This window comes from Larimichthys crocea, chromosome IX (genome assembly GCF_000972845.2).
Source record: "Larimichthys crocea isolate SSNF chromosome IX, L_crocea_2.0, whole genome shotgun sequence".
Classification (NCBI taxonomy): domain Eukaryota; kingdom Metazoa; phylum Chordata; class Actinopteri; family Sciaenidae; genus Larimichthys; species Larimichthys crocea.
Window position 1 is genome coordinate 7,697,665 of NC_040019.1, and position 24,635 is coordinate 7,722,299.

Genomic DNA, 24,635 nt, shown 5'->3' on the forward strand with positions numbered 1-24,635 from the left:
TGTCAACTTACTGTCAATAGCAAAGGTAATTTTGCACAGTGATAAGCTCCAAATCAGTGTTTTAAGAAATAGTGTGACATTTAGCAAAATACTCTCATTTCCTTTCTTGCTGAGAGTCAGATGAGAAGATAGATACCACTCTCGTGTCTGTGGGGTAAATACAAAACTGCAGCTGGTTAGCTGAGCATAAAAAAGGTTAAAGGATTCGATTGTATTGAGCTTTATGGAAAAATGACTTGATTTATTACCTCGGTAAACAATTTCCTTGTGGGTTTATGGTCTCAACCTCTAGTTTCAGTTCTTCCATAGTGCATGATGTTCACATTGTAAATTATGGTCCAATTCAAAGTAAAATATACAGGTATTCTCCGAGGCTGCCTTGTGATTGACAAGTTATCATCAGTGAGTCTGTCCAGCGCAACACGCCGGGCTCCCAAACTCAGATGAAAACTGTCAAACTCAGCAGCACTGATTAAATATGAATCAAGATCCTGCTACTGCATTGCTGATTTCTTCTATCCTCTAATGTATTCAGAAACATGTTTTAAAATACAGTTTAACTGTAATACAAGAAAGTCTGTGACCAGACTCTATGACTAGATAGCACCTGTTTAAGAACCAGAGCTAATAGTATTTCCCTAAATGTTTAACTATGTTTAACTCTTTAGCCTGGTTCATAAACTGGGTTATTGGTTCCATTTCTTAAACACAACCATCCATTTCGCATAAACACTTATCCTAGGATGCAGAAGGGCTGGAGCCAATCCCAGCTGGCATTGGGTGAGAGGAGGGATACACCCTGCAAGTCACCAATTCATCACAGAGCTGACACATCAAGACAAACAACTATTCACACCTACAGGTGTGCAGTACCACTGCACCCTCCCCACCATCGCCCACTTTTTATCTTCTACATTTCACTGAATTCATGTTTGGTTATGAAATGCCTGAAACATCCCTGATACCAAGCAGCCTGGGGCTTAATTTAATTTACCAAAGCCCCTTACCTGCCAAAGCAAATTTCTGACCCGAACAGGAGGCAGACTATGTAAAAGAAAATTAGTAACAGGGCTCAAAATCCTCACTTGTTGCTCAGTTTTTGTTTTGATTTATTGAAATTTTAAGAGCAGGCTCTTATATTTTCCCAAATTTGTTTTGACTGAGAACTTTTAACACACTGACTGGAGTGCAGAAAATGAATATAATCCCATTACAGGCAGACAGTTGGTCAACAGACTACGATGTGACAGGGGCAGCAGTGTGTGTGTGTGTGTGTGTGTGTGTGTGTGTGTGTGTGTGTGTGTGTGTGTGTGTGTGTGTGCTGCTTTGTGAGAGCCTAAATGAGACTGGAGCAGACAGCTGGAGAGAGAGAGAGAGAGAGAGAGAGAGAGAGAGAGAGAGGAGAGCAGAGGAGAGAGAGGGGATCGCTTCCTCATACAGCGTGTCTGTATCAGATGAGAAGAGAGGGGCTCTCCCGGATTCCCTTGGAGCTGCTCTCCAGGAAAAAAGAAATGTTACAAGATTTTATTTATACCTCGTTTACCGGATAGGATCACTGCTGCTGTCTCTTTCTTTTTTTTTTTAATTTATCTTGTATCATCGATTCCTGCCTTCTTCTTCTTTCTTCGTTTTTTTTTAAGAAGATGCCGATACGGGGAAGAAAAGTGAGGCAGACTATGTCGGGAATAGACAGTTTGGAGTAGGAAGCAGTGCAATAAATAAGGAAAAGGTCGATTTAGTGTTTTTCTTGTCCTTCAGATTATCATCTATCTTTCTTTTTCTTTCTTTTTTTTAATCCTGAAATGCAGCAGCTATGCGTACAGAAAGTAGCCTGTTTATCTATTTGATTGCACCGAGATTTTAATATGAGCAAATAAATATCTGGCATTAAATGCCTAAAAGAAAACACCCAGACAAGGCTGCAGCTTCGCTCATCAGGCTATGAAGTAAAAGTTTGATATCATTTTTATGAACGGGCATTACCTATTTGCTTCATACCTTGCTTACAGTAGGCTGCAGGGTAAGCATTGACACCAAATGCGATTTACAAGCTGCATTATTGGATAAACGCGCAGTGCCCGGTGCGAGCTGATCTCCTCAGATTGTAGCATTATCGGAAATATATTGAAATAAAAGAAAACAGGAACTTTGCGGAGGGGTTTTCCCCCTGTTTCCTGTGCTTGATATTTTGTTTAAAGGCAGTAGCAAAAGGGTCTGTCTCGAAAAAACTCCGGAGAGCTAGGCTATATGAAGATCGCCACACAGTTGTTGGTTTTCCCTCGCAGAAATGCCAGTGCGTGCTGTGACCACCAGGTTCATGTACAAGGGACTTTGCACTATTCCAGATGTCCTCTCCTACCGGACCCCTGTTATCCTGCCCGAGGATGAGGTGGAAGGTAAGTGAAGTTTTTATTCTGGTGTTAAGAGTTGTCACATCAAAATGCAACATCCACCTGCTAAACTAGTTCAGCACCCTGGAGAGCTCCAGCCCGGGGTGCGCTTCTTTTCCACATCTACATATCTGACTGCACATGCAACTGTAGGTCTGCTTATGGAGGGTGTCAGTACAACAGATACTCTCTTACTCTATTATTAGATACTATATTATGTATGTCTGGGTACATTTGTATCGCTTCACCTGGGTTTCTTTTTGCATATTGTTCCAATTTTTGCCTCAAAAAGACCCAAAATTAATTACCAAACAGTTATTTTGTACATAAATTAAGTCCTCTAATTATTGCAGTGAATAAGCTCGTGGTTTTACATCACATATCAGCACAAAACACACCCCAAGTTCTTTATACATGGTACATTGTCATAAACTTGCAACATCTGTATGCACAAATGCCATGTCTCCTTCTGGAGATACAGCAGCTGTGAGACCACCTGATTTCACTAACTGTGAAAAAAAGCAATAAAAATGCAGATTCTAACACAGTTTCTACAAAAAAACAACGTTCAGATCAAACCCATGAATAAGATGGCAGACTGATTCATTTTGAGTCTTAAATTACATCCTCTCATCTCTTCCGGGGGTTTGTTTGATGTACTGCTTTTCCTCATGTTTCCTCATTAATTAATAAAAACTAACCATCAACTGCAGAGTGTTGTACTTGGGCCATCTGAAAGATTCATTCGAGCATTATTATGGTTCTTACTGTGGTGGCTGTTAAGAACAGACGTTTTGTTTTGGTCCTTACAATGAGAAAGCACAGCTGGCACTGGTTTGGACCAAAGCCAGGCAGACTACAATAAAGAGATAACTCAAATCAGATATGACAAATATGACAAATCTTTTATGCGAAGGGAATTCCATTTCCTCCTCCTTCTGTCTGTAGGTTGCCCGAGCCCCACAAGTGGATGCCTGCCCTTGCTTTGAGTCACTCATTTGACATTGAAAACCCACTCATCTACAATGACAAAATAAATTTAATTAAAAGGTTGGCTATGGAAAAAGCAAGAATTGGAACAACAGTAAAAATTGAAAGTGAAGCTGTGCAGACGATGACAATACACCTTTTAAGGTAATGGAGAAATCTATTCAAACTGTAGTTGACTAATTGAGATCCATTAAATATTCAGAACAGAGCGAGGCAAATCATTCAGGCGTGAATGTATTTACTCAGAGAAGATTCACTGAGCGCATGACGCACTGCTACATTTACATTGCCTCACACCTTCAGCAGTGTCCGGGGTAAACAGTGCTCTACCTTTCTGTCGCTGAGCAGCTTCACCAGCAGATGAAGTATGTTAAAGAGCACTTTGATTCTAGTTCTAGAGAGAGGTGAGAGTTTCAGATTAACCCCAGCCAGAGTGAGGGTTCGAATCAGCATCCTCCCACTTACTGGCAGCTACCCTTTACACTACATCTACTCCGCCTTAACACAGAGTAGGAGCTGCTGTTATGAACAGTGCCGCAGTTTCAGAATGAAAATTACCCCCCTTTTTTTCCAGAGAGGTCTGAAATTCAGCCTATAAATATTGTTTCATCCACAAGATCTTTAATTTCCTCGGGGCAGAAGTTCCCTGATTGCTCAACTCATGTAATTACTCCTCGTAATCATATTTATGATAATAGCTTTTTCCTAGCAATGTGTGTATTTATATACACCAAGTGTAATTTGACGTGTTTGGGATCATCTGAGAAGCAGATTACAGACACATCACTGAGCTGCATTATATGAAGAGCTGGGAAATGATTGTACAGCTGTAGCCAATGCTGCGTCTTCATTTTGACTGCATTGAAATCTGCCACAAAGACACGAAGCAAGAGCAAAATACCTTCATTAACATGCTATCCATGAGTCACTCCTCCTCTATATGTTTTATATCACAGCAAGATTACATATGGATTCATCACTATCCAGTCACTTACCATGGGGATAATTACTGTTTTCTTTAAGCTTGTTCATTCTGTATCAACTGCACAGTGTCTTACAGAAACCGATATGATGGTTCAAATATATCATTTATCCTACTTCTAAACAGTGATATTAATACAGACAATTTTTGCATGTTAAGACAATAAAACCTGATAAATAAATAAATAAATTGAGCATGAACCGCAGTGAGTTATGTGGTTGAATGTACAGGAATGTTTCCCGGTGACATGGTTGCAGAGACATGCTGACGACCTTTTTCGTGTGCCCACTATGACAAACATAACACACAAGGACAGAAAGACCTTGCATCCTGTGCAAACAGACAGTACATGACACACACTGTCCTTAATAAACAGATTAAAGAGTGATGTTCACTTTCAACTTGAGGTGAAAAATTTTAAACAGGACGTTACACAGAATAATCTATGAGGCACAAAATACTTTTTTGGACTTGTATATGTACTGTATCTAAGGAATATGTAACAAGTGACAGAATGGCCACTAGATGCTGTTTCAGTCAACTGGGTCAACTCCCAATTTCTTTCCTAAATAATACAACTGAAAACTTTCATTACAAGACATTCGGCTCAATATATGAGCTATTTTCCAATGATATGCTTCTTAATAGCATTTTAAATAAAGAAAATATTATTTCATTTAAAAGCTAAAGAAGTCGACAAACTAATTGTGGAACGGAAAATAAGTAAGAAGGCACCATTCATCATTCAAAAAAAGATTAATGATGCAGAATTATTTAATCATTTAATGAGGATTTTCTCACCTCTTAACATACTTTTGTGATTTGCAGTTTTCAATATAGTAATTATCACATAACCATATGGATTTAAATGAATTAATTAATTGAATGATAATCATTAAGCAGTTAAATATGCATAATTATCGAGTGGCTCACACTATAAATTTGCAACTCATTGTAATCTCCGAACGACTGTGATCTTTAATCCAACGATTTACTTGGATTACAACCATATCTCTAATATTATTATGACCATGACTGAAGTGGACATGACGGTCATGAGGATTACAGACACTTGCACTGAATGCAGACACGATTATTTACACTGGGCGAGCTTTAGGGAGGTTGATTAAGTACTCACAGCTCTTAATGGAGCTGCTGCGACCAGGGAATGTTTTTCGAACAGATGGTTGCCTAGGTGTGCAGGGTCAGAGGTGAGGCTTCCTGCCCTTTTCTTCGCTCTTGTGTCACTTGTCACAAACCCTGATATGTATTCAAACCATTACTACTGTGCAAGCAATTGACCTACAGCGTCTTCTAAAACGGCATCCTAATATACATTTTCAAATCTCATCAAAAACCTAATTGGTTTGTTATATATTTTTTCAATTATTTACCTTGGACATTGGGTAGTTTCTCTGTTGTGGCTATGGAAGGAAAGTCCATCTCATCAATTTCATCAAATTACATCTACACCTACATTACTTAAGCTATTCAGACCAGTGGCACAACAGTAATGATTGTATTATTCGCATTAAGCACATCTATTAAACATTTGTGTGTGTGTGTGTGTGTATTTACCGTGTGTGAAAGAGTTGCATTCACTGAGCACTTTCCTGTAAATGTCTGTGAGGACATGCACTGTGCCAAGTGTCTCCACATTTAATGAGCACTATATTAAAACCAAGGTCCAGAGCCAAGTTCAGTCCATTACACATAAACGACTAAGTCAAGTCAATACATCCATGATACTTTGACTGACGTACATAAAAATGACTTACCTTGGATAATTATACTGACATTTAAAGAAAGTTATGTCCAATCATGTGTTTGTGTATGAGCATACAGTATAGATGAGGTAAAATACCTTATATTAAAGTGATTAGAGTTAATTAACATGATCTGATATATAGCATTTTTGTAAAACAGAGTACTAACCCATTTTACAACAAGACAATGATAACTTGGCAGACACTTTAACTACACATGTGTTCACACTGATAAGACTCTTGTTTTATGGCTGGACACTCCCGACTTCCCCGGCAGTTACACTCTTGGAGGTCTCTTTGAGCTTGTATCGCTCCTCGGTGCATCGCTGTCAGAGGATGTGAAAAGTATTTATAGATCACAGCCAACAGGAGAATCCCCCAGACGTCAGGCATTGTAGTGAAGTGTAGAGTGTCTTCCACTTTGTATGCAAAGCCGTCTTCTTTTGTGTGTACAAATGGGGTGTTATTTTTTTCAGCAACATTGTAAACAGCAAGTATTTGTGTACTTTGTGTATTACAGCTGTCAGGGATCTATAACTGTAATATATACTGTACTTAACATACAGAATAACATTTGTCAGGTGAGGTTTACAGTGGTTGGAGATGCTGTGCGATTGAGAAACGTTGAGTGTAAAGAGTAAATGTTCGTTTTTAATTTGTTTTGGGGGATTTTCACAGCAAATCAACAGTAACAAGGTTAAAAACTACAGACAGAACACTTGATGTTCCATCATCTTTGCTCCTATTTAAATGTGGATTTCTCTGTGGTGAAAGACAAATATCTAGTCATTACCGTTGTAGCAGTCCGCGGAGAGTCACAGTTTCAAACATCATCATTTAATTATAATGTAAGATGTTAATTATGAGATTGTGTCCTTACTCTCCCCTTGTCTGACTGTTGACAGCAGGCATATTTCATTTATATCATCATCCTGAGTTGGGAAACATTTCAACGTTTAAAAGTAATTCTGAGATCTCTTTCAAAATACATTAAACATGTTGGAAAATAGTTGCTGAAAGACTTTGAATGATATATTACTGAAATGTGGCGTTAGAGGTTAAAACAGTTTTTCACCAGTTTTCAGTCCAGGATTTTTGGGCAGTCCTTAACGGTGCCTCGATGACACACTGAGGCCACCCTGAGCATACCCCTGCACCCCTAGCAGAGAGATAGACATTAATTCATCTCACTCAGAGTGTTTCAAAGTTAGTCATGTCATTTTCTGAACTCATCTGACACGTTTCAGTCGCTTCAAAATGGCTTTCAGCGGACACACCCCAGAGTTCTGGAGCTGAGAATACTGCTCATTTTTACCTGATTTTGACACCTTATTTCATAAACTTTTTAATCATTAAAAATAACACTTTAACTGTTTAACAACTGTTGAGAAGTGCTACAGGTCAAGTAACCCACAAAGATTTAATACAGTAGATTAAAGGGTTCACATACTAATGGGTCTGTCTGATGGGTTTGTTTTGACATCATCTCACACAGAAACGCCTCCGTCTCATTGTAGGAGGGCTGGAAAATATTCTCAACAGTAAACATCAGTTAGCAGGAGCTGCCAAAAACAGCATAAAGTATTAACCAACCTGTTTTTATCTTCACCGTATTTTTTCATGAAATCCTTGAGGGATCTGACCAGGAGAAATAGTTTTATAAGCAGTTTTTTAAAGGTCTGTCAAAACATCAAATATAAAACAGTAGCATCTTTTAAAAAGAACAGTTGGAAGTCGAATATGTGCCGTTTATATAAGTAATAAGTCATTTCATCTGGTCATGCAAAATAACTACAAGTAAAGTCAAGCTCTAATTCTCAGTAATTCTTTTTGCCAAAAAAGATCAGGTCACGTAATTTCTACCTGCAGCCAGGAGCTGCAGGCAGTGGGAGTATTTCAAGTACTCTTTGACAGCAGGAGTTGTCTTAGCTGCAGGGCCTTGTGCAGCGTGTTTTCACCGTCTCTGTGTGTTGTGTTTGTTTATGTAAATGTAATAATTTGAAAACACTTTAAATCATAGTAGCGAAGAAAGGTGTAGCGTAAGTGTGCAGGAGCAGAGATGATGCAGTGATTTTTTTATTTTTTATGTGCCTGTGTTGTTGTAAGACTCTCCAATGGTGGCAAGAAATCCTGTCTTTTCACATATTCAGAGCTGTATTTAAATAATTAAACAGTGCTTTGTTGGTGGAGTGGATCAATTTCTAGAGTTAGAGTTAAGCCACAGACTTGAAGGTACTGTAATCAGTTACTTAATTAAAAATCTACCACAGTACAAACCAATAAATCCCATTTCGGCTCCTTGATGTCAGAAATTTGGGGTTTAAAGTGAGACAAAAATATCATTACATACATTATCCTGGTATTTTCACAGCCCTTTGAATTATTATGTAAATTTGCATTGTTTTGACACGTGTAGGTCTATTTTCGTTCTGCTGTGAGGATCTTAATGGAGCTCTCAGCTGTACATCATTTATTATTTTTCCAGCCTCTGCTTAATGTGATTCATGTTTCTTCCCTTTCATTATCAGAAGGAAAGATGTCATGGGTGTCATCATACCATTATTGGTTTAACCACCTGGGAGGGACTCTTATTTAATGAAAATTTTCTGTAACTACCTCAAGACGCCTTTTAATGAGATATTCTTGCTTGAAGGAACATACAAAACTTTATGATTTTTTTTTAAGTAAGGTTTCAGTTAGGGCCAGTGTGTCAGATTTAGTGGCATCTAGTGGTAAGGTCATACATTACAACCAACTAAATACACCTAACCTCACCCTGTCCTGCCCTAGAGGCAGTTTTTGGCACTGTAGAAATATGGCAATGTGTCATGGAGGACTCCATGTAAGAGGACCCGCTCCTTCTGTAGATATAAAGGGCTTATTCTAAGGTAACAATGTCTGACTAATGTATTCCATTTCTATCTCCCAAATCTACCACAGTGGATCTTTTAAGATGTCCAGTGCCTTTGATCTCACTCTTTTCATCACTGCATCTTGACACAAAAGATCATTTCTGGTTCTAATTTGCTGAGAGCTATTAATGTAAAGTCTGAGTCTTCTTGTCCTGTACAAATTGAGATTCAGTTTCTGGAAGTCGGTGGACTATAGAACATAAAACTAATCTAGATCAGGAACAACTAAATGTGACATCTGATATTGACTTTGGAGGCTGGAGATGACCTGTTGTTTTTCTCTTCTCCTCTGTCCCTGTGGAGTGAAGAAACGTCTTCATCTACCTCCTGCTGTATTAACTCTATTACCGTTTCCTGTGCAATGACATGATCGTTCCCTGAAGGTGAAGAGGGATTTCTGTAGTGGACTGGACAATCACTGTAGGGTTCTCTCAGTGGTGGCACCTGCCTTTCCTCAAGGTTGTTTGGTCCCTCGTTGAATGAATTCCCAACAAATCTTCTCCGATGCGTATGAATGATGCAAACAAGCTCAGTCATCTTCAATGTTCAGTTAGTCCACTCATTAGCAGGTATGGGGAGGTGGGTTCCCTCAAAACAGCCACTAACTTGTGATAATCGAAAAAGTTGCCAAAGTTGCTATAAAGAATATCACTTGGAAAACTTCCAAAAAGATGGAAGGGGAAGGAGGAAGTTCATTAGGGAGTTTGGCTGTGGCCTGGCAGAGTGGAGAACTCCAAGAGTAATTCACAGACTCATCCAGCTGATTAGGCAGAAAGCCAGAAAATCATTAAAAACTTGCCAGAGATTTGTGTTGCAACTTTGTTGTTTGAATGTCAACAACAAGAAAGTCACACCCCAGACAAACATAACAGATAGAAATAGTCACAGTGAGGACTAGCAGCAAGCTAAAGAGACTCACTTCAATATCCATATATGCATCAGTTGAGATAGTCTGGCCAGCTCTGTGTGTTTAGAAATCTCAGCAACAATAAGTTGTGATTCTAATTATGAACAAATGGCTGAAGGATGTAATATTTAGTCTGCAGTCTTGAAACAAACCCGTCTGAGCTAAAGGGTCCATGAAAGAGAAACAAATTGCATTTGATGAATATTATTTTTCTGGGAGTTTTGGCACATTATACTGTATATGAAGGTGATGTACAACAGTGTCATCTTTCTCCAAATGCCACGTTGGTCTCCAACACTCTTCTACTGGCTCAGAGCCATTATTTGGGATTTCCCCAATTATTTAGGGGAGAGAGATTCAATGGCCTGCCAGTGTACTGACTCTGATGCTTCCTGGCATCAGCTTTCCTCATGGACCATTTTCATGTTGTTGTTTTTTTTGTTGCATGAATAAACAGCATGAATCTCAGATCTGTTGGTCCTCATGTTCTGTTTTAGCTCACCCGGAAGGTCAGCAGACTTTTAAGTCCTGGGTTTAGATCTCAGGTCTGGCAAAAAAGTGGGATCAGGCCAAGAAGTAAACGGTGAGCAAAGAAGCACCTGTTTTACTAAGATGATGATTGAGAGGAGAAGCCGATAATCTATCCGTCGGTCAAATAGCCTAAAACAAACAGCTGAAGAATAAATAAACATCAAGAAGCCTGTTTGCTCTCCAGGAAACAATCATCTAAGTGGGCTAACCATGGAATTGTCAGTCAATATTTCATTTTGTTCTTGCATGACAAAATCTGATGAACTGGTCATATGACTTTTGCTGTGGTACACTTAAAAGGCAGTTTAATGTAAAAAAATAAAAAATAAAAAATAAAAATCTATTCCTCTTTTTGCCTCACCTGACCCAACCCTTTATCATTTATGATTCCGGATACACTGCAAGGCAAATATATTCTCATGCCACGGCGTAAAAAGCAACAAAAACAGATATATCTTCTGTAGCCCCCACATCCATTTTCAAGATGATGCAGTACCTGTCACCGTGACGTAAAGAATGCATGTTATCTGAAATAACAGCGATATGAATTAGATAAAGGTAGCTACAGTACACATACACATTTGTCTGGACCATCCATTAACCGGTGCTCAACAAACAGTGCTGCCTTTATCAGATTTGTATCTGACAGGACCTGAGTTGTTCGGTGATATACTGTAGCTGGAATCACATTTACTTTGTGATGTGAATTGTGTTAAGAATGCAGACCGATCATGGTCGAGATAAATCACTAGTCATCTTCATAATTGGTGAAAAAGATTAGGAGGATTTACATGCATGTCCACAAATCTGAGTTTTGTTTACTAACTGTGCTCATAAAATTGATATATGCTTATTTATAATAATATTTCGATTATATGCTGCATGCTTCATATGATCTCTCCAAACCAACCAACAACTCCTCTTGCTTATTATATTCATTATCTTTGCACAATATGATTATCAGTGTTCATCATTTAACACAAACAATAACAATCAACACATAAATCAAAGAATTTGTTCCTAATTAGTCAAACCTAGTAGCGCATATGTGTCATGACTGCAGACACGCCCATGGCTATGGTTTTACCCTTGACTTGACTCTGAACACTGATGACGTATTGTGTTTGACTCAGTGTTACCATCTATGGCATTACCTCAAAGACCACAGACACTCTTACATCTTTTATGACCATGTTTTAGTCATTAAAGCATTTTCACAGCCATTGACCTGTGCAATAATTAATTCCACATCACTATTAATGATTTGCTTAATGGTGTTAAAACGAGTTTGTATTCAAGTCCGCACAATTAACACAAAAAAGTTTAGTCACACAGAACTTGATTAGATGCTGCTGCAGGATAAAATCATGTGATTTCATAGTACGAGGATTTTCACGGCACGACACTGACTTGAGATGACCGAGCTGTTGCACCCTCAGACCAGTGCAAGGTTACTTCAATTCTCTGATCAAGGACTCGCAGTGAAACCGGAGCATGTGTACAGCATGCATCAATGTCTGACTGCATCTGTTTTGCATTCTGCATTGTTATTGTTCTCAAAACACTTCATAATGATGTGTCTCACTGTGACATTCATGAGTTGGACACAATATTGTCAAATAATTAAAAAACAGTACCTCTGTGACGCTTATACTTATCAGTTTTTGTTAAAGCTGTATCACAGCTGTATCTCTGTATAAGGCTTTGTACTATATTGCACAATCAGGAGTTCAGATATGTGAACCTGAAAATGTCTATATGCTCATGTAAATAATATATCGCAAGGATAATACATGTCCATTCTCAGTTAATATCAACTTTAAAAGTATACCATTTATCAGAATTAAGTCATAATTTCTTTTCATGTAGAGAAACTTGTGAATTGTGATGGTGAAAAGTGGATAATAGAGAATATAAGGCAAGACTTTTGTATAGTGAGTGTCTTAAAACAAAATTGTAACACAATATCTGTGTCAAGAAGACATATTATTGTAATTAGATCTTTTAAAACTAGGTGAAATTCAGAGAGTTGTGTCTCTTGGGGTTGTAGCGGCACATGTTTTAAATATTCACTCCTCATGGTGTGAAACACTCAGTAGTCCAGCCACAGCTCAGCTGGCTCGGTGATTTCATTATTTGTCACAGGCGTCAGGGGTCATGGCATTGAATCTAGGTTGGTGCTGCTGCACTGCTGGCTGTAATTTGGACAAATATGTTGTGTCTGATATGTCAAGGTTTGGTACAGACAGTGTCACTTGTACAGAAGCACCTCAATGAATGTGTCAAAGACTGGCCTCATGGAACAGATTCTTTTATTTCCTCCCCACAAGGCTATGGACTGCCACTGTGGGCTATCGCTTATACGCTGGTCTCCCAGTCATTTATTGGCACAAGATGGATGGTCAGTGCTTGTCGTCTCGTGGGTTTGCATGCAAATTACAGGTGGTGCTTGCCCAATAACATACTTGCATGCAAATGAGTTTTCTCTGTGGTGGAAGAGTACAATCGCGTTTTTTTAATCTATATGAAGTTCAGCTGAAGTTCCATGTAAGTTTAGCAGTGCTAGATGAGTCTGTGTTTTAGCTTATGTTGACAGAATGACTGAGACTATATAAGCTGTAGTGCCTGTATGGGAGAGGGTGATTTTATCGATTATGTCAACTCCAGTGTTCATTTTCTTTTTTTTCTTCTCAACACGTTTCTATTTCTGCTTCTGGTATATCAGGCTAGCAGCGTCCAGGTATACATTCATACGCTACAGGTTCAATTCTTTTCTTAAATTGCCTGTCTTGTTTCATCAAATGACACGTGACTACCGGCAGGCATTGAAGGGTCTTGTATATCTACATCAAAAAGAACCACGGAGGTTTTCTGTGGCTTTGATGTGCAACTGCTCTTTTTACCACTTCAAACAGAATAATATGAACCAGGGTGAACACACAAGCCAAATGGCAAATGTTTATAGATTATTTACCAAAAGTTGTAGTTAATTAGAAACATATAAACCTGCTCGCTGCCTTCTGTCACAACCAATTGTGCTATCATTATGACAGGTAACAGTTGTTGGCCCTGAAGGTGTCTATTTGTTAACATACATACATACAGAGCAAAAAACAAGTAATTTGCATCATACAACATTCAACTACAGACTCTCTGTCTCCATACGAGGTGCTGAAATATTCAGCTACAGTCTGACTCTATGCACAATTTGGAAGCATTCTACTACCATCTCTTCATCTCTGTCCACGGTACTGAAATGGTTTCCGTCACTCTGAAACATTCAAATCTCACTGGCTGTGTCTGTCCATTGTGCTGAAACAATCAAACCCTGCTCTTAATGAAGAGTGTGCATTATAAGTTTTGACAGTGACTGTAATGCTTCCTGTCAGCACCCATAAGTGGAGGCTGGAGAATGATAATGAAGACCATTTTTTTCAAAAATACAGAAAGACCACAATCTAACCTAAACTTGGACCTATATCCAAACTAAACGTGGTAAATGGTGCATTAGTTGGGGACTATTTTCACCAGAAAGCTTAGAATATGTGGAATTTACACAAAATAAACCATCGTCATAATAGTCATGAAGGAACATTGGCCAATTTATTTGCTTTTAATAGTTTTTGGATAACAATGTAGCTCTATTGTACAGGCAAATAAGGGACAGTAAATCAGGATTTGGCTACAACAACTTGTTGGTAGGATCCTTGTCGATTTCTAAAATATCACCAGGCTGTGTGACTCTATCACGAACTAGAAATAATGTTTAAACTTCTCTCACTCCTTCAATTTCCACTCTTCAAACACTAAATATTCAGGTGTGCCTCCGTCTTCTCATAGTATAAATGTCTAAGGATCAGGGATTATACTTTTTGAGCTATGACGCATTGGAAACTGCCTGATATTCTCTGTTTAACAAGGACACACAAGTTCAAATGGTTTTAAACTCTTAATTTGCACACTGTACACACACGAGTCAGTCTACTGATGCTCACAGTGTGATTTTGTTCATATAAATCTATATGAACATGCTTGCCGTGCTATGCCTCCTTCCTCCCTTCTCTCATCCTAATTATTTCCCTCCTCTCTCCAACAGAGATTCGCGAGGCGTTCAAAGTATTTGACAGAGATGGAAATGGATTTATCTCAAAGCAGGAGTTGGGGATGGCCATGCGCTCACTGGGCTACATGCCCAATGAGGTGGAGCTGGAGGTTATCATCCAAAGACTTGACATAGATGGTACGCTTCTCTCTCTCTCTCAATCTGCAAGTTCAAAAGTGCACAGGCTCTGCTGCATATAATCCAACATCATGTTAATATTTCTGTCTGTTTCATCAGGTGACGGTCAAGTCGGCTTTGAGGAATTCGTCACATTGCTTGGTCCTAAACTTTCGTCTGCTGGAATGCCCGATAAGTTCCACGGAGCAGACTTTGATTCAGTGTTTTGGAAGGTATATGTTGTCATCAAAGTCATTAATTTAGGTCTATTCCTCTGTTGGTGTTTATTAATCCATTCTCTGTCCACATTTGAGTAAGTTTTGCCACTGGCTTTTTCGCTGCTTTGCAATAAAGAGCCATCTGTTTCAATTAAAATGCCAATATAAAACTTAATGATGTAAATCTACTCGTTTAAACTAGCATTATTATAACATTATATAATATATGCCATTCTGACTTTGCTCAAAAAAATAAAGTTCTTGGTTTTCTGATGGCTTTTTTTATACTCTACCATTGAGAATACTGTTTTGAAACAATAGTCTGGTGAATATTCTCATACATGTAACAATCAAAGCCAGGAGCATCCTTATTTCTGACCCACAGGGCACTGAGATGAAGGTTTTTCCTCTGCTAATAACACCTTTCTTGGTGTTTTCTGTCTTCCTAGTGTGACATGCAGAAACTGACAGTGGATGAGCTTAAGAGACTGCTTTACGATACTTTTCGTGACCACCTCACCATGAAAGACATTGAGAACATCATCATGACTGAGGAAAGCCACCTGAACAGTCCAGAGTCCCACGTGGATATTGACAGTATGTCATGTATAGATTTTATTTCACACATTACACATTTAAATCTCTGTTTGGACACTCAGATGTGCTAATATATGTATATATTTTTTTCTAAATCTTTCCACAGCAAGCCCAACACAACAGGAAAAACACACATGCGTGCGTAAAAGCCTGATTTGTGCCTTCGCCATTGCATTCATCATCAGCGTTATGCTCATTGCAGCAAATCAAATGCTCCGCAGAGGAATGAAGTAAATGCTTGTTTCCAGCTGGTTACAAGGAGATTAAAGGACAGACAATGGAAGAAAGCAAACATTAACCAAAATACTTGACAGTTTTTTGGTTTTGTTCAATGTTTTCAACACCCACGATGATGCTATCACAGCTTCCCTCTATAATGGATGAAATGATCTCATGCAATGGTTTTGTATGGCCACTAATCATAACATACCATGGTTAAAAGGATAGAACGAAATGAAGACATTTCAAGGGCTGATTAGTATTCTAAACAGTGAGTCAAATTTCTGATGTTTTCTAAGAAATTAGTTAGGAAACCCAAATGTAGAAGACTTCAGTATTTCAGTGTACAGTATGTGCTGTAGTAATAGCTGTGCTGTGTCTAACAAAACAATTAATGTTGCTGATGAGAACTCTGCCATTGGGAATAATGATAGTATTGATGATAGTAATTAAGCAATATAAAAGTGTTGATGGGCTACATATTAAATAGTTTGAAATCATAAGGATAAATGTCTGGACATAATGTGTCTCTTTTAAATGAAGTGTTTATTTTATTGCCAATATTTCCAGTCCGGTCCAGTTCACATCCAGAAATACTAAACCAGAATCATCTGTGATCTGAATTTAAACAAAAGAGCAGCTGAACAGATTCAAAACACAGGACTGGATGACTCATCTAAGCTGTACAAGTCTGTTGAATTCAATATTTAACATATAGACAGCTTTTGATGGTTCACAATATTGGTCCAGACAGAAATATCTCAAACAGTTCCCAGAGAACAAATCTTAGTGACTTTTTTTTTTGATCTCCTGACTTTTGCTTTAAAGCCGCTAGTAGATCAAAGTTTTCTCTTATCCTGTGAAATACTACTGGATGGATTGGTATATAATTTGGTACATTTATGGTTTGTTGAGGATTTCTTTCAATTATTTTGGTTATCCCTTGATTTTTCCTGTAGCATCAGCATGAGGTTGTGGTTTTTGAGTGAAATGTCTCAACCGTTGACGACTGAAGTGCCATGAAATTTGGACATTCATGTGCCCATACGAATAACTGTAATACATCCGTGATTCCTTAACCTTTCATGTAGTACCACCATGAGGTCCAATACTTTGGTTTATGACAGAATTTTTAATGACATTCATACTCAACCTCAGTGTTTAGTGCTACTTAGCAAATGATAGCATGCTCATACGTGCTGCATGTTAATATTGTCAATGTGAGCATGCTGCCATGCTAGCATTAGCATTTAGCTCAAAGCACTGTCATGCCTAAGTACAGCCTCTCAGAGCCGCTAGCATGGCTGTAGACTTTTGGTCTCGTAAAAATATTGTGAAGCTACACATGTCTTTAGAACAACGCACAGGGGGTGTGAAATCACGCAAATCTGTCAGGTGCACTGCTTAAATGCTACAAACAGCAACCATTTCATATTTTGTAAAGCATCATGTTACTATCCAACTAGAGCTAGCTCAGCTTAAACTGAAGTAAAAAGGCACATGATATTTACAAGCAAAGAAAAAAAAAATCCCAAATGTTTCCGTCATGACAACGAGAAGTACAAAAAAACCCAACAATTTGAATAAACTGGTGAACAAGCACAGGAACACACCGGACAGCACTGCCAAAAAAGAAGGATGGAAAAGAGACGTGGAAATTCCACCACACACTGCAGACTCATGTCAGCTGATCTGCAGAGAAATCCCACGGTTCATTTCTGAAGACGTCACACTTTTCTAAAAATTAATGGGTTTGTTTTAAAGCTCGGGGTGAGCCTTCTTGGCTGAGCAGCTTGGGATTGATTTGTAAATCAAACAGCTGTTTTCTCAGCTGGAAATGTGAATTAAGCGGAGGTGAACAGTTAAGTTGAAATAAAAGACAGGGTACAGAAGGAAATCACAAAATCCCTCTAAGAAATATCAGTGTGCAGAGTTATTTATGCAAAAAGTCCAGAACAAACATTAATATTAATCTATTGACCATCATGTAACTTGGTAAAACATGGTTTATACTCACAGTCTGCTGTGACACATGCACAATTTTGCTGCATATTTCAAATCTGTGCATCCATGATAGGCATCACAATGAAACACAACTGGGTTGCTCTATGAACTGAGCTACCAGCTGTGAACAAATTCAACCATGACCGAGTTTATGTTTCGACAAAACACGGTGTTAACTGTCACAATGAGAGCTAATGAGGATGAAATTAACACGACACACACTTGCATGTGCATTAAACTAGAAATAAATGTGTGTTCTATGTGTGTGAGATCAAATTTTGAATTCAGATGTATGTATTCAAATAATTATGCAATTTGTAAAGTGATTGTTGCAAAAAAAAAACAAAAAAAAAAAAACTCAGTATTTGACATTTTCCTGTAAATGTCGAATTTTTGTGGATGTGCAGACGATATCAAAAATACTAAATACTTTGCAGTATGCTGTGAACGATAATTTAACATATCATGAAAAATGTTGTTTTCTGGCTTTTTACATGGACCACCAAAACAACATATTGTTTAAAGTATAACATGGTTATATTTTCTTACTTGAAAGTGATACATTAAATCTATGTGATTTTATTATGAATGTAAGCGTAATGTTTTGTATAAAACAAACAATACAGAAAATATACAAAAAATATCAGGTTTCTGATGTATAATTTCCAGGCTGACTGGACATATTCACTTACATTAACTTTTCAGATTTGTTAAGATTCATTTTTCAGGATGATTTCTTTAATAAATACTTGTCAAATTTGATTTTACAAAATGCTATATATTTTTTCTTGCTCTTTTTATCTTGAAGTTTATCAAAGCTATATCACAAGAGGAAAAGTGTGAAACAGTGAGACTCATTCTGGCAATAAAAGTGATATTTTATCTCGTATATAGTATCTGTTTAAGTCTACTTATATGACATCACATTACCTCTTCATGTGAACATATCATGTAAGGTTATGGGTTTTGTGTGAATGCAAAATATACTTATCGTGTCAAATCTTGTCATATGACATATAAGCAAATATCGTGTCCTATTCTGTATGTTACAGTGTTTTAATGAGCAGATTTATGTACAATTTGTCTTAATTGTTGTTATCAATTTAATTTGGACTGTATAGATGTCTTCTGTTGTGTGCCTTTGTCATTTGGAGTAAAAACTGCACTTTCATGCCTTGACTTAAAGTAGCTTTAGACAGACTTTTAGAAAGATGGGACATCCATTTGACAAAATCACCACCTTTGACAAAAATAAATCTGAAGTTAAATGTATTTTTGACTTGAAATGACTTGTCCGTAATACAATAAGTATTCATGTCTTTCAGGCTCCCCTATATTCTTGATAAAAGTTTCCAGTTAACATTTGTTGTACCATCCTACTGTGACATTACTACTAACTCTAATGTCTAGATTGAGAATATCCAGCGCTGTTTTATTTGTTACTGCACATGTAGAGGTTACTGCATCAATTATACACTAATGTAAGTGGTGTCTAGATGCATGTAGTCCAATAAAAATCAAAGGCATTAAAAATGAACTTGCTCTCTGTTGTTTTCTATTTATAAATGTGACATTGGTCACAAATTAAAACCACATAGTTGATGCTAACATCGAATACAGAGGATTAAAAAGAAGAGCAGATCTTGGTGAGGATGTTTCTCAGAGAAACAGAGTAAAATTCTGAATTCATTCCACATTCAACAGTTTAAGACCAGGAGCCCTCCAGGAGGGGAGAGCAGTCAGGATCCGTTGGTGTGATGGCCATGCCAGTGCAGCATTGGGCATGTTAAGCAGGCATTAGTAACAGAGCAAAGACTGCAAAGATTTTCTTTGTACTTATATAGTGCTGCACTTTATCTAGCACGTACACAAGCATCCATGCTTTGGAATTAAGAATAACTGTATTCATAAAGTCTGAGAGTACATGAAGTAATTTAAGAGGCTTAGATCTGCGGTTAGGAGGTGAAGTGTCACTTTTTTTAATATACAGCATACACCTCTTAGATTCAAGTTGGCGGTTTATGTGAAATTCATTAAGGGAGCCGAATTATTCACAAGAGGGAAGCTTCAGAGTGCATGAATGAATGAATGAATGATGAAAGCTGCCTTAAAGTGTAACTAAACCCTCAAACCACTTATTTCAGATCCAGTTTATTTAATAACCAGTTCCAAATCTGGCAGTTTAGTGCAAAGTATTTGAATTACACATATTGTGGTAAAAATGTGCACAGCTACCTCCCTCTACTGGTTGAAACGTGGATGTTGCATTAGAAAGTCGCTATTGGCTGATTTTGGGGGCAGGTGACATCATGGTGGCAGCTTTCATCACCAATCAACGAGGCCACGCCCACTATAATGACTGTCCTCTGCTCATTTTTAATTCAATTTGCTGAGGGAAAGGGGGCAAACTTTGGGGAATTTAGTTACATTTTAATGAACATAATTAGGGCTACAGTGAGGGATGCGTTTGAAGGGGGGTTACGGGACATACAAAGAGGACTGACAAACAATAAATAAAGCCACATGCTCAATAGTTAAATATGACATGACAATATGAAATATTAGTTGCACTTTTCAAAGCCAACCATTTACTTTAAAAAGTACCTTTTTACATTTTATTTACCATCTTTACTATTTAGGAAGTTAAGTGGTGTTTTCCAGTGGCTGGGTTAAAAAAAGAAAAGAAAAAAAAAATTCAGTCAGATCAGTGATTCCCCCCGGTGACGCAGCACGGGATTAAAATAAAAGAAAAAAAAATTATTTCCATCTGCTCAGCAATTCTCCATACCTTCTGGGACTTCATGACGTCAAATATAACTCAATAAAGTCTAACTGTAAAGGCACACAGGAACACAGTGTCAGTTATAAAGGTTATTTTGGATTGCCTGTATAGATAAATATAATTTGCTTATACATTTGCTGTATTTTAGAAATGAGTGTCACTGTAAAGACGAACCTAAAAAAAACGGGACATGGCAGCAAATTCTTAGTATTAACTGACAAATCTAGTTACTTGACATATGAACCTGACAGCATCTCTGAATAACATATGTGTTCTGTACCGTTCCTTCTCCTATTCATGTCACATATCCACTCAGCAGTGATTTGAACCACAAAGTGGATACCTCTTAACCCCATTCTGTGTTCACTGTGACTTTCCATCCTCCTGGAGGAGGAGGTATAAGAGAGGGTGGAAGGTCGGGAATGGAGAGGAGCTGTGGAGGTACGTCACTTTCTGCTTGGCAGTCTTCACTGTCTTCCTCAGTTTTTATATCCCTGTAGAATTAAATAATTGACAGTTGAATTCTCAATCAATGGGAGTAACCATTAGTCATGCTGACCATGTATGACTAAGTGTCATACACAGAACTGAATGTGCATACCCTTTGGTGCTGAGGGCAGCCAGCCTCTTTTCTCTTCTAGAGAGCCATTCTTCGATACTTCGACCAGGTATGATTCTGTCTACAGAGTCCTCTCTGCGCTGTCTTTCATCTGAAAGAAATACACATATATAAAATCATATAGCATTCACACGGTTATCTGGATAAAAAGTGTTTCATGTATCTGTTTTTTTAGATTATTTTTTTGGTCTTTTCAAGCTTCATTTCTGATAGAGACAGCTGAAGAGTGACAGGAATGCGGGGAGAGAGAGACAAGGAATGACATGCGGGGAGGAGCCAGGTCAGATTCGAACCCTGGGGTTCCGCAGGAAGGACTGAGCCTTCGCATATGGGGCGGCTGCTCTACCAACTGAGCTAAACACCGCCCCAGGGTTCACAATTAATCATATATTATTCATGATCACGATTTTGACTTCTCAGAGTTAAATGAACATGCTGGACTGCAATATTGATGTTTAAAATCCGTGCTCAGTTCTTTGAAAAACCTCTGCTGCCTATCAAATCAAGCACTTCCTAAACTAACACTCAGCCACCAGGAGCCATCGATTTGGCTTCATTTTTGGGGAGCTGGCATGTCGCTGTGTGCTTACCCTGCAGCAGCCTGTGCAAAAAATTCTCTGGATATTGCACTCTAGAGTAGAAGAGTAATAAAGAGTAATAAACAACGGAGAGCAGACGAGCAAAACAAAAGTCAAATGTCTGGAGGAAAGGGCAAAGAGCTGGTCCCCCTCCAAATGGATCATCATGCACTGTTTAGAAGTATTTGGGATTTAAGCCAGGTGATGATAGGCAAAAACAAGTAATATGCAAAGTGTGCTTGAAACTCACAAAGCAACTCAACTAACTTTGTTGGACCACCAGAAAAAAAAGCACTTACTGCAGTGCGATCAATGCACGAAGGCCAAGAAGAATAATCCACGCCCACATCGCCTCAATCAATCTCTATTCTTGTCCAGTAAAAGAGAAAGCAATGCTTTCTTGACTTTAATTGAAAAGTAATAAAGTTATGATACAATTTAATTTATATTTTCCTTCTTGGAGATTCACTGTGAATGAGGACTAGTCTTATTTTGATGCAAATATTTGTACAGCAATGTAGAACAATATGGAAGTACTCTCTTAATTAAAACTAAAATATTTTGTCCCTAAAAATCAATGAATAATCATGATCAATGAACATGATCTCTGTTCTAAACAAAATAATCCTGATAATCATTTTGCTATGATCGTGCAGCCCTAACCTTGCGTATTCATTTGGGAAGCTCTCAATCACAGCACTACTATTTGGTAAGATCTTACCTTCCACCTGTCTTTTTAAGTTAAAGAGGTCCTCTTCAGACATGTGAGAAAATCTGCAATTAGGGCCAAAATCACAAATTCCTAAAAATAAAAAAAGGAAATTTAGAAAAGGAATTAGAAATAATTTCGTTTATAGTTACTTGATGAATGTTAAATTGAACTGTCACGTTACCTTTTTGGAGAAACTTCCTGCACGGTTTCTTTGTTTGCTCATCGTGCAGAATGGCTGAAGAGTCTGTAAAAAGTAAAATGATATTGTATCTATGCTTGTTTATATAATCCTCTATCATAAAGTAAACAGATAAGCAGCAAAGATGACATAATAAAATTTAAACATGCTTAATTCTCCAATTAAAATCTCATAATCCTATTTAAGATTTAGTATTTTTTTTAAAAAGGTCAATTGTAATACAAAGGCTTGCTATCTAGAAAAAAAAACATAATCACACAAAAACATTATATGTCATAAAAATATATTTGACCACATCTCAGCGGTCGATAGCTGCAGTCTCACCTCTAAAATGGTCAAACCAGGCCTTCTTGGCTCTGTGATGCTGAACACCATTCAAATGTTTCTTCCTGTTATGCATGTTGTCCTGAAAGGACCGGTCGCAGTAGTCACAGTAGTATCTCTTCCCCATGGTGCAGGTTATGTGCTCAGACCAGCAAGATGTCACCTGTTAAATCTCTGAAAGACAGCAATCAGAAAAGGAAACGTGACTGCCCTGTCAACACAAACAAAACGGTTTGTGTATGATACATCATCTGCGTGAGTGTTGCCATGTTATGCATCATTATGCACAAGCTCATACATTAACAAAACAAGACAAAGTCTACACAAACAGAGTTTAGCCAAAGCACACTTTATCTGTACAAACATCAATAAATATGTTCATTATTTTTCTGATTAATGGATATATTGTTTAGTCTGTGAAATGTAAACAGTCACAACTTCTCATAGCCTGAGATAACATCTTCAGGAATAAACAGTGATATTAAACAGAGCAAGGCAGCAATTCCTCAAATCTAATATTGTTTGCGCATGATTAATCATAAATGATTAATTTTCTGTCAGATCGCTCATCCACTTATTTGTGAATTAGCTGACTAAGTGTTCAGCAGTATGAAGTATGAAGTACATAACAGGCCTAATTTACACCTAATCACGTTCCTAGTATTGATTTGTTTTGACATTTCTGAATTTCGCATCAATGCAAGTTTGTCACCATTTGCATAAAATAATCAAAGTCTCATTTGTTTGTTTACTTTTGCGTTCATGTAAATGTCACACAGATTTGGTCTGGGACTAAAAATTATGAGTTTATTATATAAGAGGTACAACATCATAAACGAGTACAATTGGTATTAGTAGTATTAATTTGCTGCCATCTACTGGTTGGGAAACGGAGGAGCCTTGTTTAAAATAACATTTATGCATTGCTGTTTCGGTTTAACGAGTGACCGTGTTAACTGGTGACCGTTTGCGAAATGCGTCTGTAGTTGTCGTCAAGTGTTCAAAACTCGTGAATGCCTTCTTTGTTCATTTTTATTTGATTTATTTATGCTTAATTTAAACACATACCTGATTTGTCTTTCGTGTTTTTGTTTGACAGCTACGTATTCTCTCTTCTTGTTCTTCGACGTTCGTCGCGTTTTCGGCTAACGGTCACCAGTTAACATGGTCACTCGTTAGACCGAAACACCTCCTCTCCCACTGAGAGTTAGCAGCATCCTGAAGTCAGGAGGTACAAAGCTGTTAAGAATGATACTGGTCATGTAGACACACAGTTTAACGCTCGTAGCAAACAAAACACTCCCAAACATGTGTCAGTAGCAGTATATAGAGTAATAGTCCGTATGGTAAATGTGGATATTTTAGCTAGCTAGCTAACTAGCTCACGTTTGTTTTCACCACCTGTTAACGCTGAATTTAAAGACGAAGAGCACAAACCATTTATAATACAGCGTCCGTCCTCCTCTTTGGTTTATTCTGTGCACACACACGCACAGTCTGCAGCTATCCGGTTTAAAAAACACACACAAAACAAACCTCCAAGTTGACTACTGCGCCTTTTACTCACGTACGGTGTCTCTGCAGGGTCATCACAACGGTGGGTGGTGTGTCAGTTGGGAACGTATCGTTCAATTTGAACTGGTCTTTATTATGACTCGCGAGTAATGAGTAGTCTCAGTCTCAGTG

At 37.9% G+C, this 24,635-nt stretch overlaps 2 protein-coding genes across 9 annotated transcripts; one reads left to right on the forward strand and one right to left on the reverse strand.

Annotated features, from left to right (window-relative positions):
* Positions 1-1,426: 1,426 nt before the first annotated feature.
* cabp7b (calcium binding protein 7b) lies at positions 1,427-20,481 on the forward strand. Its single transcript, XM_010738938.3, has 5 exons — positions 1,427-2,396; positions 14,575-14,718; positions 14,818-14,930; positions 15,365-15,512; positions 15,619-20,481. Exons 1-5 carry the CDS (start codon positions 2,288-2,290, stop codon positions 15,744-15,746), a joined length of 642 nt encoding a protein of 213 aa, XP_010737240.1. The 5' UTR covers positions 1,427-2,287; the 3' UTR covers positions 15,747-20,481.
* zmat5 (zinc finger, matrin-type 5) lies at positions 20,154-24,563 on the reverse strand. 8 transcript variants are annotated; one of them, XR_003462890.1, is made up of 8 exons: positions 24,387-24,551; positions 24,018-24,167; positions 22,950-23,123; positions 22,608-22,670; positions 22,436-22,516; positions 21,119-21,227; positions 20,733-21,011; positions 20,154-20,691 (listed from the first exon to the last, which is right to left on the reverse strand). XR_003462890.1 is itself a non-coding variant. In XM_010737968.3 (7 exons), exons 3-7 carry the CDS (start codon positions 23,074-23,076, stop codon positions 20,864-20,866), a joined length of 528 nt encoding a protein of 175 aa, XP_010736270.3. In that variant the 5' UTR covers positions 23,077-23,123; positions 24,018-24,167; positions 24,521-24,563; the 3' UTR covers positions 20,154-20,863. The 8 variants fall into 8 exon arrangements, 7 of the variants coding, with proteins under 7 accessions (XP_010736270.3, XP_019134373.2, XP_019134372.2 ...); XM_010737968.3 differs by having other exon boundaries at positions 20,154-21,011; positions 24,521-24,563; XM_019278828.2 differs by having other exon boundaries at positions 20,154-21,011; positions 24,517-24,560.
* Between the last annotated feature and the right edge of the window lie 72 nt (positions 24,564-24,635).